Source organism: Kryptolebias marmoratus, linkage group LG8, assembly GCF_001649575.2.
Source record: "Kryptolebias marmoratus isolate JLee-2015 linkage group LG8, ASM164957v2, whole genome shotgun sequence".
Classification (NCBI taxonomy): domain Eukaryota; kingdom Metazoa; phylum Chordata; class Actinopteri; order Cyprinodontiformes; family Rivulidae; genus Kryptolebias; species Kryptolebias marmoratus.
The window spans coordinates 12,180,028-12,195,224 of NC_051437.1; the positions used below are offsets into that span (position 1 = coordinate 12,180,028).

Sequence of the window (15,197 nt, forward strand, 5' to 3'; positions counted from 1 at the left end):
TTTTTTTTTTTTGATGTGAGGGTGTGTTTACTTATGTGCTTATTCCAAAACCAGGCAGTGTTAATGGATGTAGTGATCTGAAGTGACTGTCATGCCAATGGAGTATAAAAAGTTGAAATATCACAGGCTGAAAGGGGAAATGAAACAAAAACAATAAAGGTGGGAAAGTCAAGACTACAGTGGTGCCAGTGCTCTGCTGACCACTGGCACAATCCTATATAGGTCAGTGTTAAGTGTCTTAAACAATGGTTTTGTACTGGGCTGAAAATATGAGCATGAAAAAGCAAAAAAAATGCCTTTCAAAATAAACCCCAATAAATATACTTAAACACCATAAAAATCAGAACCAAAACAAAGAAACGGGGCATGATTCAAGACTTGCACAGCGCACAAATCTGTGTGTGTGTGTATATATATATATATATTTATCAGTTTTGAGATGTCTTGGTAATGAAACTGCAAACTCTGGGCAATTTTGCAAATATTTTTAGCAGGGAAACGGAATATTTATACTTTTTTGGGGGCGGGGAAGACAGTTAAAATATGAGTCTATATATATATATATGGGCTACTAAAACCAGCTTTACCAAACGACTCCCTCAGAGCGTTTGCGCACTGGACAGTGCACATAGCCTCCTGCGGACTGGTTGGCTGTCAGGAGTCAAAGGATCCCCCCGTTTAGCGGTCGGCTCCAGTCACTGGGATGTACCAAAAACTGAGGGAGAGGGATGTTTCCCAACACCTTACCGTTTATTATTCCTGGCCTTTATTCGTAGCAGGGGATAAGAAGACTTTAACCAAAAAAAACCCAACAAAAATTCGTGTTGAATTTCCTTCAGATGTGAGGCGCTTTCCAGTTTCCCCTTTCTCTGGCGGCAGAGATGGCGCTGTCTTCTTCCCCCACCCCTTCCCCTTCTCGCTGTTCTCTGGTTGTGCAGAAACTATGTAACCAAATAGAAGGCAGCGCTCGAGATCAGAAATATTAGAATAAAAGGAGCGCGTTTTATTTCCCCTTATGACAAAATGTCGGTGGCGTTTTCCTCGGCGCGCCCAAGGAGTAAAGGGGAGGTGACACAGCAAACTATTCAAAAGGTAAAAACAACAACAACAACAACCCTCAGAGCGTCTGATCCACTGTAGATGAGTGTGTGTGTGTGTGTGTGTGTGAGCGCGGAGAAAGTAGCCTGAGGAGAATATCAAAAGAAATGGCAACTGGTAGCTTTAATGTGACGTTCCAGTCAGCCGGAGGAGCGAACCAAACAAAGCCGCGTCGGTCCTCTGGTGTCTGCGCTCGCCCTCAGCTCGGACTGGGTGTCTGCCTCCACAGGATGCTGGGGAATCAGGATGTTTTCCATTTTGGGGTTGGTGTTTGCCAGAATTCTGAAAAAAAAGCACCACCTTCACAGGGTTTAGGGACTGCTTTTGTTCTTGACTGAATGTCTCCTTAAATACTAATCGTTTGGCTCCACGACTGAATAAAAGAGATGAAGGTGTAGCAAAGAATGCGTGTCGCCCGCCGCCTTTTACGCCAGAGTTTTAATCTAAAAAGCATCCTATGACGGAAAAGAAAGGAGTTGTAGCCGCTTTGGTCAAACCTTCCTTAAAGAAATGTTGATCCCACGCAAGATCTTGCGAGATGTGTTAGCTCTCAGAGTATGTGTTGAGGAGGACTCTCTGCTACTACCACATCCTATTTCTGTATCTCAAAATTGACAGATTATAGCCATTTATGTGTTTCATCAGGTCAGCTGGCTGTGGCAGCTATCTTAAACTGAGTTAAGTCTAAAAGTTACTCAGTTGTGGATGTACATTCAGCAATTATTTTCTGAGTGTTTCACGAAAGTTTGATCAGTGGATCAGGAGATATTTTGCTAACAGATAGAATCAACTCCAAGAGTTAATGCCAAACATTTATGCAAATATGTCGTGCTATGTAAAGAGCTTAAAATACAGTTTGTAATAACTGACTTTTAGCTACCATCACATTATGTTTTAGCTCAGCATTTGTAAAATTGATTGAGTTAGAACTGTTTTTGTATTTCTTAATGTCGGTTAGCTGCAGCAGCCATTTTGAATTTGAGTCACTTCAAAAATTAATCAGTTGTAGATGTACATCCAATGATTACTTTCTAATTGTTTCAGTAAAATCTAAGCAGTAGTTCATGAGATATTTTGCCAACAGTCAAACAGAGTTGACTTCAGTGGCAACGGTTCACAAACAGACCTTGTGACATCAGTTAGTTCTTGGAGTATGTGTTGGGGATGACTCTCATCTACTACCACATCAAGTTTTAGTTCAGTATCTGTACCATGGTCTGAATTACAGCTATATTTGTGTTTGCTAAGGTTGCTTAACTGTGGTGGCCATTTTGAATCAGGTTGACTCCAAACGTTAGTCAGTTTTCCAGCTAATGATTACGTTCTGAGAGTTGCATTAAAATTAGTTCAGTGGTTCATATTTTGCTAAAGTCCCAGACAAACACACACACACAGGATCATAAAATAAGTGACCCAGTATTTATAAACTGGTTAAAGTTTTGGAAAACTTTCATGAATTTCCATGCACTTAAAGGCTGAAGTTGTTTCATGACTTCCACAGATGCTGGATGAAAATCATCATTTAATACAGTGTATTATGGATTACCAAAGCAAAGGCAAGACAGCTGAATGCACACAGTAGGTTTCATTTGTCATATTTATTTGACATAATTTACAATCAAATGTTGTAAATTAAAAGTTCTCCAAACCCTTTCCTTCACAGGTATCAGCAGATCCTACACAGGAATCTCGTCTACTTGGCCACAATAGCTGATTCCAATCAGAACTTGCAGTCACTCCTGCCGGCTGTAAGTCTGTCTGTTGGTTTCGGAAGCGTCTACAGAGCACCACATTATGACTCGATAAGACAAATGAGACGTGAGGAATGACATCATTAAGTTCTTCTTCCTTTTTTTTACTTTTAGCCCCCCGGTTCCAGTATGGGTCCTGGTGGAATGAGCCAGAGCGGGGGACATGTACCAAACAACCTCAATGACAACATGGCACCAGGACTGCCACCCACATCTGTGATGCAAAGCCAAATCAGTAATGGTTAGTCACAACTGTGCATTTTGGAGTTAAAGAAAAGCAAACTTAGCGTGCGTTGTTTGTGTCCTGACCCGAGTGCTGACCTGGTCCTGACTTTTTTTTTTTTTTTTTTCTGCATGTCCTGTCTGCATCAGTCTCCCATCGTTAATACCTAAATGCCTGCAAATATCTTTTATTATTAGCTGAAAGACTGCCGGATTATTTTGCAGCTATGTCGATTTCTGCTTTCTTTCTCTCTTCGAATCATTTTTACCCTCGTCGCGCCATTTTACGAGCGCCTCGAGCTTCCATTTGGGATGAACTGAATGTGGGACTGTGATTAACCTGACCCCACACCCGAGAAGGCTCCCCTGACTGTGAGTGTGTGTCATCAGGCCCCAGCCACGCCCTCATGCAGTCTGGTCACCATCAGTCGGCCGTTCCCTCCACCGGCAGCTATGGTGGCTCGGTCTCCGGGTACAGCCATGCTGCTCCCTCCTCTCAGGGCAGTATGATCCAGGGCCCTGGGCCTGGTTATGGTTCCTCCTCCTCTTCCTCCACGTCCTCATCCTCTATCTCATCCTCCTCCTCCTCCCGCAGCAACCTCAACATGCAGCCCAGCCAAGGTGAGCCAGGTCTAGCTGTTTTAAAAGAAAGCAATATAACCAGGCTCATAAATCTGATTTTTTTTCCCCCTTTGTTGTTATAAGTGGATGTTGACACTTGGAAAGGATGAAAGAGTTTTGAGTAAACAAGATGGACAATTCTTATATTTGTTTCAAACTATATGTGAAATACTTGAACATTTGGAGCGACATACTTGATTACGCTCACTGACAAAAAAAAGGTAAGCTCCCAGATGGTAACGTTTCAGTTCCCACCGTGGATTTGCATGAAGCCAGGTGGTCACACTGTATAACTGCCCGGCATTTGGAGCGTATAGATGTGACAGTGGCCTGACATTGGAACAAATTAATCCGTGAGGGCACCCGTATGTTGTGAAAGTTTCTGCTGCCCAACCGCAGGCCGCACCAAAAGGTTTGTCATAATGTGTGGGAAGCATAAGAGAACCGGATTATATGTGCACTTGCTATCTGGACACAGGTCATGCACAACGCCCCACATCATCAGCACCACTCCCATATCTAGCTGACGACGAGCGGCATTATGTCATGTTCAACAATCAATCTCACTTCTGCATTGCTGTGAATGATCATTGTGCGCATGCATGGCAATGGCGAGGGGAAAGAACCACTTCTGCAAATGTAGCGAAACCCACTGGTGTTCCTCCTGGCCTCAGTGTGATGAGCCGTAGCACAGGACAGCATCCCTGGTGCAGGCTTTTCACAAGACAACGCCTGTCCGCACATGACGCATGCGTTGATGGGCTGCCAGAGTCATGTTGAGGTCCTCCTATTGTCAGTCTGGTTCCCTGATCCCTCCCCAGTCCAACATGTGTGGGATCAGCTTAGACTGACACTCCAATCTGATGTTGAACTATCAGATGTCATGGGCCAGTTACCAGTTAGAGGGCCTGTTGTCAAACAGCTGGACGATTCCGTTTTGCACTGCTTGCATCCAGGCTCGAAGGGGTGCCACACTCTGCTGACTTGGGACCAGCAATGTGCTCATACTACCAACTCTGTTACCCATTTGATCCAATGTTGTAATCATTAGAATACAGTCACATAAGCTTTTAACGTTTGCAGCTTCATTTTATTTCCACCGCTCGCTTGTATACTTAACTTGTTTTTTGTCAGTGAGTGTATTTCCATGACAAGTGCCCCGTTGATTATACAGCTTGTTGACATACACAGCTTTGGTGAAAACTCTGTCCACATTCAGTTCATCAGAGAGGTGCCCCGCCTCATGTTTTCTTGCTTTCCTTCAGGTTCAAGCCCCTCCTAATATCTTACTCCTGACCCTGACATGCAGCCCTAAACTCTCTGGATGTCTAAGTGTACTTATTGCATCTCTGTTTATGCCCCTGCTTTCCTGGCTTTGTTTGCATTTCTAACTCTGAGTGACATCTTGAAAGCACCTTTTCAAAGAGAATTTTGCTGTATGAGATCTTGTTTGGTACGGGACCACTTTGGCTTTTCTCTGTGTTCTGATTGCCATGAAAATCCCAACTAATTTTTTTCAATTACACACAGTTGTGCCAGTTTCAGAGCTCTGTGATGAATGCTAGTGCATGGACCACATTTAATCTTTGAGGTCACTCCCTCACCTCCTCCTCCAGTCTCCATGATGCACCAACAGTCGGCCCCTCCCCACTACTCGTCAGCCCAGTCTGGAAGCCAACACTATCAGGGACAGCAGCCAATGGGCATGATGGGTCAGGGCAGCCAAGGAAACAGCATGATGTCCCAGAGGGCTATGGGATCCTACCGTTCCTCTCAGCAAGGTAGGTGGGAGAACATCCTTACGCTAATTTGATATGGCACTCAGCTCAGGGAGTTCATTTGAGTTGGGTTTTTGTGCTAACACTAAAGGGTGATCGTGTTGTGTCTGTTTGTGGGTTCGCGCGAGTTAAACCGTTAAACCGACAGACTGCAAAGAGCAGCATATTTCCAAGTGTGACTCTTGATGACATTCTGTTAGTTTAATATATATATATATATATATATATGTGTGTGTGTGTGTGTGTGTGTGTGTGTGTGTGTGTGTGACTTGAATAAACTAAAGTGAAATGATGGGATTGCTATGTTACCTTCCTTCAGAGTATTTCTGTCGAATTAGGTTCTTGTCTCTGTAAATCTCTTACTTTGCTGGCTCAGCATGTTACTAATTATAGCTCTGCTTTGTCCTGTGATGTCTTTTTATAGGTGTAGATCAGTAGAAGGGAGTAAATTTATAAAATGTATGAAAATCTGTATTCCAGCTCAACAGGCCATAGTAGATCCTTACACAGTCTGGCACATCATTATCCTTAAATAGCAGAGCTGCATAGTGTAATAATTGTGTCCATAGGTAAGCCTTTTCCCCAGCCTTTCCCTGATTGGTTAATAGACTGTTGCTAGGGCTTTTGCTTCATCTACATTTGGTCATACCTTGAAATGTAATTTAGGTTTTTGTGAAGGTATTTTTCGCTTGCTGCAAATATTTTCTGTGGCACCTCTGCTTGGTTTGGAAAAGAAATTACTCCTTGCATGCATCTTTTATGGAAATTAGTTCCGGTGATTTTCTTACTTAGTTTGATTGCAAACATCTTTAAAGCCCATAAGAACTAAAATCTGGAGTTTCTGCACACCGTCACCAAGTAGAATTCAGACACTCACTTACAGTGGTCTTTTTGTAGTCCTAATTTTCACCTCAAAAACTACAAAAGAAAGTAAGTAAAATACAGTACATAACTAAACTGTATTTTTTGAAAAAATTATAAAAAACACACACCTGGCCAGATTGTTTTAAATGTGTAATCTGCTTGTTAGCAGAAAACTGAAGTTAATCCCCAAACTCCCTTATTGCGGTATTTTTTCAAATGGCATATATTAAACAACAACATCATAAAGCTCCTGAAATTCCATTATGGCTTTTGGTTTTGGTGTGCCACCCCAAGATAAACAGTGGCCCCCACCTGGCCATCCCTTTGACAGCTTTCTGGAGGCGCCCCTGGCTGTTTAACCGATCGTGGTGTCGCCTGTCTTGCAGGATCTGCACAACACTACACGGGACAAGACGAGTTCTACGGAGAGCAGTATGGACACACTCAGAGCTCCAGCGAGCCCATAAACCAGCAGTATTACGCTGATGGTAACCGTGCACATCCATTAAATTTATACACACCCCTCTCAAAGACACCAAACCATCGCTGCGGATCATGATATTTCCTTTTTGCACAATTCCACAAGTTTAGATTTACTGATTAAGCTTGAGCTTTTCCTTCCAGTCGTCATTATCTTTAAAAAAACAAAAACAAATGCCAAAGTTTGACATGAGTCTCAATTTTGTTGTCTACCAGCGTGTCTGTGTCCATACTGACCCTCTTGGTGTGCTGAAATTTCAGATTTCAGAAACAGCTGCAGCAGGGAGTTGAGGAAAGGGGGAAATCTTTTGTCTTTTTTTCCCTAACTCTGTTGCTGCTCATGTATTTAAGCTTTAGCTGGTGGACAAAAGGTTTTTTTCCCATACGTCACATTTGCTTCAGTGCTTCATGTTTGTCTGTGCTAAATCATATTCTGTGCAGGTCATGGTGAATACTCTTATCAACAGTCTTCATACGGTGAACAAGGCTATGACAGGTCGTTTGATGAATCTTCTCAGCATTACTATGAAGGAGGTAAAAAATGTTTCCTCCTAATTTTTTAACATGTGTTTTCACAACTTATTTCATTCAATAAGTCAACATGTTGTCAATGCCCGATATGCATACCTGACAGGTAACTCTCAGTACAGCCAGCAGCAGGCCTCGTACCAACAGAGTTCTGGTCAGCAGCAGCCCTTCAGCCAGCAGCAGTATTCCTCTCAGCAAGGCTACAGCGGGCAGCCTCAGGGATACGGTGAGAGGACCTCATCCGGTGTCATATTCTGAGACTTCTGTGAGAAAATAAATGGTCACGTGATGGTTACGTTTTATTACAGGTCCTGGCCAGGGAGCGTCGTCCCAGTTTTCTCAGTACCAGCAGGGACAAAACCAACAGTACGGGTCGTATCGCTCTACCCAAGGAGGCTCCGGAGTGCAAACTCAGAGGCCCTACACCTATGAGCAGGTACATGACTAAAAATCTTTAAACAGCAACAACAAAAGATGCATACAAGCTGCTGGAAATAAGCCACTGACTTTCTGTATTTTCTGCACTATAGATTGCACTGGATTATAAGATGCACTGTTAATGAATGGTCCATTTTAGAATTTTGTCATATATAAGGCGCACCGGACTAGAAGGCAAACATTACGACTTCTTATATATATAAGGCGCTCCGGATTATAAAGCGCACTGTCGTTTTTTGAGAAAATTGAAGGCTTTTAAGTGAGCCTTATAGTCCAGAAAATACGATAAAGACATTTTATTCAGAATTGGGAAAGGAGCCTTTTTATTTTTAAGTAAAATCAATGATTGCTGAAGCAATGCAGATAAGTACTGGTATATATTTCAAGTGTGTACCTTCACTGTCTATGAGAGTATGTTTTTTTTGCATTTCAGGGTCAATATGGAAATTATCCACAATAAGGCACCATGTTGTTTTGCTGTTTGAAGAAAATGTGACATGAAACAGTACGTCGATAATGTGCCCATCACATGGAGGAGAAGATCTCTCTGCATCTGATCCAATATACTCTTATTAGTCAGGATTTTAATGAATACAAGATAATCTACTAAATATGATGCTTCTGTCCTTCCTGCAGGTTTGATAGTTGAAGACAAAAAAATGCTACTAGTCACCTATAAAAAGTCAGGGTAGCTGAAAAATCTGAATAGTTAACCTTCTATATGGATGAGATCAGCTACTGAAAAGGAAAATGGGAGGTAATAGGTATATGTGTCAACCACCTGGAGATTATATTGTCTCGGTTTCCTTTTTTTTCTTTTCTTTTCAAATGTCTGCCTCTCATCTCGTGCATTTGCTGCTAATTTCCTTTTAAAAGCCTCTTTTATTTCCTTGTTTATCTCATTCACAAGGCAGGACATTAAAAGCCAGGCTATAAAAAGCCAATTAGCCTTGAAGGAAATGTTCTTGTACATTTTTTAAGAGCCCGTGTCCAGCTCTCGCATTAAGAGACACTTTTTTATCTCGCGACAGGAGAAATGAATTTCATAAAAGGTGAAACTGTTCTTTAACCCGATGGAATCGGAGGGGGAATGTGTGTGTGTGGTGGGGGAGGGTCGGGGTCTGTGTTAGTCAAACTGTGACGTGATGCTGTGAGCACAAGGTGTACATTAAGTGTACTCACTTTCTACATGTCATCGGCCCAATAGATATTAAGATATAAAAATGTGTACCATTGTACATTATAAGCATACATCATGACAGTATTTTTGACCCTATATTTTTTGTGTCATTACTCTGCAGAGGTATACAGAATGTGCAGAACAAAGAGGATGCTTCTCAAAATCATTTTTACAAAAGAAAAAAACAAACATTTCTATTTTGTCAGCACTTTATTTTGCAGCGTCAGTGTTTCTTGGTCTTCTGCTTTGTGTTGTGACTTCTTGTTGTTGCTGTTGTTGTTGTTGTTTCCAGAAGTGATTCTCAAAAAAGCCAAAGTAACCCAGGAACAGAACCTCAACTTTAATAAGTGCAATACACTCAGTCTGTTATGTTGAAGGTCACTGTAATGGTAAAAGTTCAGGATTATTTACAGTTTTTGGTTCATCACTAAGGCAAAGGTGATGGCTGGGCTGTCTCTATTATCTCATGTCGGGTTATTTCCCGTTTTAAACTGTTGTAATGTTTAAGAACATTTTCTTTGTATTTATTCAGTTTACTTTGTATTTATCATCAAGAAAAATATTTTATTATCACTTATGGCCTTCAGTCCATCCATTCAACTAAAACGTCATGCATTATTATTTTTTTATTATTCTATAAAGTAACAGGAAAATACAGCAAACACCTCAGAGTTACTGTTTCTTACAGCCTGATCAGTGATCTAATATGTAAGTTGCACATGGGTCCGGTTACGCAGTATTCTCTTAAAACCCGGCTTACCTCAGAAAGTAGAACGACACGTTTAGCTGAAGTCTTTTTGCTGAGTGAATCAGGAGCAGGAGACGCCTGGCTGTCAAACAGCTGAATAACTCCACTCAACACTGACAATCACAGGCTTCTTTATCCTGTAACAAGCTGTTATCAGTGTCTCATGTTTCTGTGAGCTGAACATTTGTGAAGAGTCCCTTCCAGATCGATGTAGTGTGTCCTCGCTCGTGAGTGCTACGTCCTGTTCAAGTATGTGTTTGTGTGTGGGAGGGTGTGTGTGTGTGTACATTCAATATGTTTCTGAAAGAAAGATGTGCAAAATCAAAAAATGAATGTCATTTACTTACTGTATCTGTTGTAAGACCTAAACTTTTCTGCTGTCTTTTTGTTACTATTTGTTATAGAAAAATAAACTAACAATAAGCTATAGCTCTGTCTGGATTTTATGCTTTTGTTAAAAACTAGTCAAAGTTTTACTAGTTATTTTTTAGTTGTATTATTATCACAACAGTCTGAGTAATCTGTTTACATGTCTTTGTTGAGGCAGGATGTTGTAGCTGACGTGGTTTGGTGATTCAGGACTTTCTGTAAGGACAAAAAAATAGACAACTAGGTTAGACTTCTGACTATTCATAAATTATGGTGTTTCGTGTAGACAATAATCCAGTACAACAGACATTTCATTATTGAAAATAGCATTACTGACATTGTTTTAAGCTTCTATCAAGACCTCTGTGTTAAACTAATTTAGTTTTGAGAACTTAAATTCTGATCTCAGTTTATGTTGAGAAATGAAGGCGTTCTCGTTGTTTTGGTTAAACCTCCAAAATAACTGTGCTCAATCTCATGTGATCTCACAAGATGTCACGCTCAGATTAGTTTTGGAATAACTTTCAGCTACTACCACAGTTAAAGCCCTTTTGGTGTTGGCTAATGTCGAATGGCTGTGGCTGACTCCAAGTTTAATCAATTTTGATAAACAACCAATGATAACTTTCTTAAGGATTCATTATAATCTGTCTAGTAGGCCGTAGTTTGCAGAATGAGCACTGTAATGGACGAATGAAGCCACCAGGTGGCAGTAATGAGACGAAAAAGATTTTGTAAAACCTCAAATATATAGGCGAAGAAGATGTATGTCCCAGCGCAGCTTCCGTACGCTGTACTGCGTGTCAACATGCGATGTTTTTGAACATGCTAAAGATATTGTCTGAGGTTATGCCCCTCATGAAATAACCCCACTGATTTACGAGCTATGTATCAGTTAATTTGCAGACAGCGTTTAGGTTTTCTAGACGATTATTTTAAACTTTTTGGGGATTTCTCGATCGTAGTGACATTTATTCCGGCGAACGGTCGACGTGACTTTATGAAAACCACCATTAGCCATTAGCTAGTTTAACTTTCTGCCTGCCTAATGTTGTTGTCGAGGTTTTTAACAGCTCGTTGGCTCTCCGCGGAGATATGTTTAAGATGCGGTTCAGGACAAGATATAGGAAAGGACATGTTGAGACACACAGGAGGCGGTGTCAGAGAGGTCTGCACCTCCACGAAACTTTACGGAAAAGCCCGAGAGAACCCGAAGAAGAGAGAAATGTCTGAGAAGAAACTGGTACGTCTCTTATGTTTTATCTGTTTCCGATCTTTAAAGCTAGCTTGTTGGTTTTTTAGCTGCGATAAAGTCTGATCTGAGGACAAGAAGAAAGTAGCTGAAACACTCACACATATCTTTTACCTCTATAGTATTCACAGAGTTACATTATTAAAGGTAGTAAATAGGTTTTCTGCATCTGCAGATGGAGGATGTGCTTTTTTCACCTGGTAAGACTACACATAGTGAAATATCCTTGGCGTAAAACAGCATTCAGTAAGAAAAGAGAGAAATAAAAAGTAACCATAATTTTATCCCAGTTCAATTGTCCACAAAGGATACCCTAACACACTTAAACCATAGTGAAAAGGCACATTTGAGTTTTAAATTGTATTAATTTCTTTAAACAGGTGATTGTCTGGTACAAATTGCACATTTTTTGGTGTAAAATGTGCTTTTGATCACCAGTGGTTTAATTTATGCTGATTGAAGAAAATGTTGTTGGTTGTGTTTTTGCAAATTCTCCAGTAAACATCTGGACATTTGTGCTTTGACTCCTCAACTTTACCAACAGTTTGGGATCAATCTTTCTCATGTAAAACACCCGAGAGTTTGCGCTTTAGTGTCCCATCACGATCACTTTAGGGAAAGCTCCAAATCTTTTCAGCGTTGTTCTCACATCGTGCTATTCCTGAATCCCAGACGCGTCACTTTGTGGACTACCGCCGCGTGAAGCTGGTGGCTGGTGCTGGTGGGAAAGGCGCCTGCACCTTCCACAGTGAGCCCCGAAAAGAGTGGGGCGGACCGGATGGAGGGGATGGAGGTGACGGAGGAAGCATCATCTTAAAGGGTGAGTCGGTTAAAGTGATGTGTGCTGCTATGATTAGCCTCGTGTCGAAAATAACTTTAACACGATCTGCTCCAAACTAACCGCCTCAATGGATGAAAGTAAATGGGTTTTAAAGACTTTCACTAATATATTTCTAGGGCAAAATGACGCTGGTAATTATTATTTCTTAATAATTAACAGTCACTTTCACAAATAGTTCACTTTGTGAGTAGCACAGGAATTTACAGAGCTTGCTTGATGCGCTTTAAATTGTGTTTTGTTTGTTTGTTTTTTTTGCTTTCAGCTGACCGGTTTGTGAAATCATTGGCAACAGTGGTTTCAGTGTACAGAGGAGAGAGCGGGCAGTCGGGTCGCAGCAAGAACTGTCATGGTCGGAACGGCAGCACAACTTACGTTTCTGTGAGTCCAGACGTTTTCATCATAACTTAAAGGCCTACCATTCTTTGAAGGACTCTAAATCCCCCGCCGCCTTGCGCACCGGAGTTTCAGGGTGTATTCACACCTGAAACTTTTGGTCCGCTTTAATCGGACCAGAGTTCGTTTCCCCCGTTGATCCGGACCTTTTGTGCGGGTGTGAATACAGTCAAGCAAGTCCTGGTGCGGAACCAAACAACCAGACTGAGACCCACTTTTTCAGTCGGTCGCCGGATTTTTAGCGCTTTTTCTGTAAAATTGAGCAAATTGTGGCCATTTTTACATTTTTCAAGGCAGATTGACTGTGGCGACCATCTTGAATTGGGTCAGCTTCAAATGTTAATCAGTTGCAGATGTGCATCCAGTCAGTATTTCATGAAGGTTTCATTACAATCAGTCCAGTGGTTCATGAGATATTTTGCTAACAGACAGACAGAGTCGACTCAGAATAAGTAATGGTAAAATGTGAAATCTTTTTGAGCTCAGAATTTGTGTTGGGAATCAGTCTCAGCTACTGCCACACCAAATTTCAGGTCAATAATTGTAAATTTGACTGAGCTACAGTTGTTTTTGTTTCTTTTTTTTGAAGGTCAGTTGGCTGTGGCAGCCATTTTGAATCAGGTTGACTTCAGAAGTTAATCTGTTACAGATGTACATGCGATAATTACTTTCTTCACGTGTCGTAGAACTTTATCAAGTGGTTCATGAGATGTTTTGGTAACAGACAGACACAAACACACACACAGACTCACAGACATGAGTGAAACAGTCTCGTCTGCCTCAGCAGCGATAGCAGCACAAGTTTTGTTTCTCCTCTTCTTTCTGACCTCGCCTTACCTCCTCCATTTGTTCAGGTGCCATTAGGAACGGTGGTGAAGGAGCAGGGGGAAACCATAGCGGACCTTTCCAAGCACGGCCAGGAGTATGTGGCGGTGTTCGGCGGGTCCGGGGGAAAGGGAAATCGTTTTTTCATGTCAAATGAGAACCGCGCCCCAATGACGGCCACCCCGGGCACACAGGGCCAGGAGCGGCTCCTTCAGTTAGAGTTACGCACCATGGCTCATGCCGGCCTGGTAGGAGGAAGACCCTACTTCTGAGCAGACTCTTGGGAAATGTGCTGCCTGAGCCGCATTAAGCTGTGTGTGTTTGTCTGCCTTCAGGTTGGATTTCCTAACGCGGGGAAGTCCTCCCTGTTGAGAGCCATCTCCAACGCCAGGCCCGCTGTGGCTGCTTACCCTTTTACGACGCTCAATCCACATGTTGGGATTGTTCAGTACAGGGACCACGAGCAGGTTGCAGGTAGTTGGCTTTAAGCAGATCATCAATGCATTAAAAGATTTACATTATTGTAAATGTTTTTTTATTTTTTTTTTACGTTTGCTTTGCACAGTTGCTGACATCCCAGGCATCATCCGAGGAGCCCATTTAAACCGAGGCCTGGGTATCTCCTTCCTGCGTCACATAGAGCGCTGTCGTTTCCTACTCTTTGTTCTGGACCTGTCGGCGCCAGAGCCCTGGACTCAGCTGCAACACCTGGGCTATGAACTGGACCAGTACGAGCCTGGTCTATCCCAGCGGCCTCAGGCCGTTGTGGCCAACAAGATGGACCTCCCTGGGTCCCGGGAGAAGCTGGAGACTTTGAAGAGCCACGTTACCCAGAGGGTCATTCCTGTGTCTGCGCTCACTGGACAAAACACGGAGGAGCTCATCCTCCATCTCAGGGAGTTGTACGATGGGTACCTGCAAAGTCGCTCAGAAGACAAACCCGTCAGGTGGTAGGAAACATTTATTTATCCAATTAGCACTGGATCATTTTGAATGTATTTAAATTTGTAATAAATACGCAAACAAAACAAACATTTGTGTGTTTCTTTATTACAATTATGCTCCATGTTTGTCTGTGGTTTTATACCATTCAATGACATTATTGTTTATAAGAGCTTAAGAGTTAAAGGTTAATCAATAGATATTCTAAAGATATACTCGTGAATGTTAGTTATTACTATTTCAATGCAAATGAACTATAAAACTTGGGTCTACAATAAAAACACTGATTTAACAAATTGGGGATGATTTTCATACAATGCTTCAGGTACCAAGCCCAATTTGAGCCAGGTCAGGTAGACTGCATTCTGTGTAGAAGATGTAACCTGAGGGAGACTGTGGAAGTTGAGGAAGGAAGAATGTTGTGAGGAGTTCAGAGAGGAGCTGTTAAAAGACTCCAGTGGTGAGAAAGACTGGGGTATTACAGCATCAGTGATTAGAGAGACAGGTAGGAAGGTACTTGTGTGTCATCTGGACAGAGACTGGTGGTGGAATAGTGAAGTGCAGGAAGTCATCTAAAAGAAGAGGTTAGTTGGGAAGAAATATGACAGTGAGAGGACTGAAGAGAGTCAACAGGAATGTAAGGAGATGCAACATAGAGGAAAAAGAGGGAGGTAGCAAAGGCAACACAGAAGGCGTATGATGAGCTGTACAAGAGGCTGGACACTAAGGAAGGAGAGAAGGGCTTATATCGACTGGTGAGACGGAGGGGTCAGGCTGGAAAGGATAAAAATGGTATTGTTCTAACAAGAGAGAAGAGTGTGATGGGAAGATGAATGCAGAGAATGAAAGGGAAAGAAGAGTAGAGGT

At 42.0% G+C, this 15,197-nt stretch overlaps 2 protein-coding genes across 5 annotated transcripts; both read left to right on the forward strand.

Annotated features, from left to right (window-relative positions):
- Nucleotides 1–6: 6 nt before the first annotated feature.
- LOC108231927 (SS18L1 subunit of BAF chromatin remodeling complex) lies at nt 7–10,137 on the forward strand. Of its 4 annotated transcripts, none has more exons than XM_017409360.3 (11): nt 7–1,092; nt 2,600–2,676; nt 2,762–2,846; nt 2,964–3,090; nt 3,462–3,692; nt 5,309–5,473; nt 6,721–6,822; nt 7,256–7,348; nt 7,449–7,568; nt 7,651–7,778; nt 8,214–10,137. In XM_017409360.3, the coding sequence occupies exons 1-11, from the start codon at nt 1,024–1,026 to the stop codon at nt 8,238–8,240; spliced, it is 1,224 nt and encodes a 407-aa protein (XP_017264849.1). In that variant the 5' UTR covers nt 7–1,023; the 3' UTR covers nt 8,241–10,137. The 4 variants fall into 4 exon arrangements, with proteins under 4 accessions (XP_017264849.1, XP_024860205.2, XP_037832931.1 ...); XM_025004437.2 differs by lacking the exon at nt 7–1,092 and adding an exon at nt 1,118–1,361; XM_037977003.1 differs by lacking the exons at nt 7–1,092; nt 6,721–6,822 and adding an exon at nt 1,118–1,361.
- Nucleotides 10,138–10,840: 703 nt separating this feature from the next.
- mtg2 (mitochondrial ribosome-associated GTPase 2) lies at nt 10,841–14,416 on the forward strand. Its single transcript, XM_017409416.3, has 6 exons — nt 10,841–11,320; nt 12,002–12,149; nt 12,433–12,548; nt 13,418–13,636; nt 13,724–13,862; nt 13,954–14,416. Exons 1-6 carry the CDS (start codon nt 11,126–11,128, stop codon nt 14,340–14,342), a joined length of 1,206 nt encoding a protein of 401 aa, XP_017264905.1. The 5' UTR covers nt 10,841–11,125; the 3' UTR covers nt 14,343–14,416.
- Nucleotides 14,417–15,197: the final 781 nt, after the last annotated feature.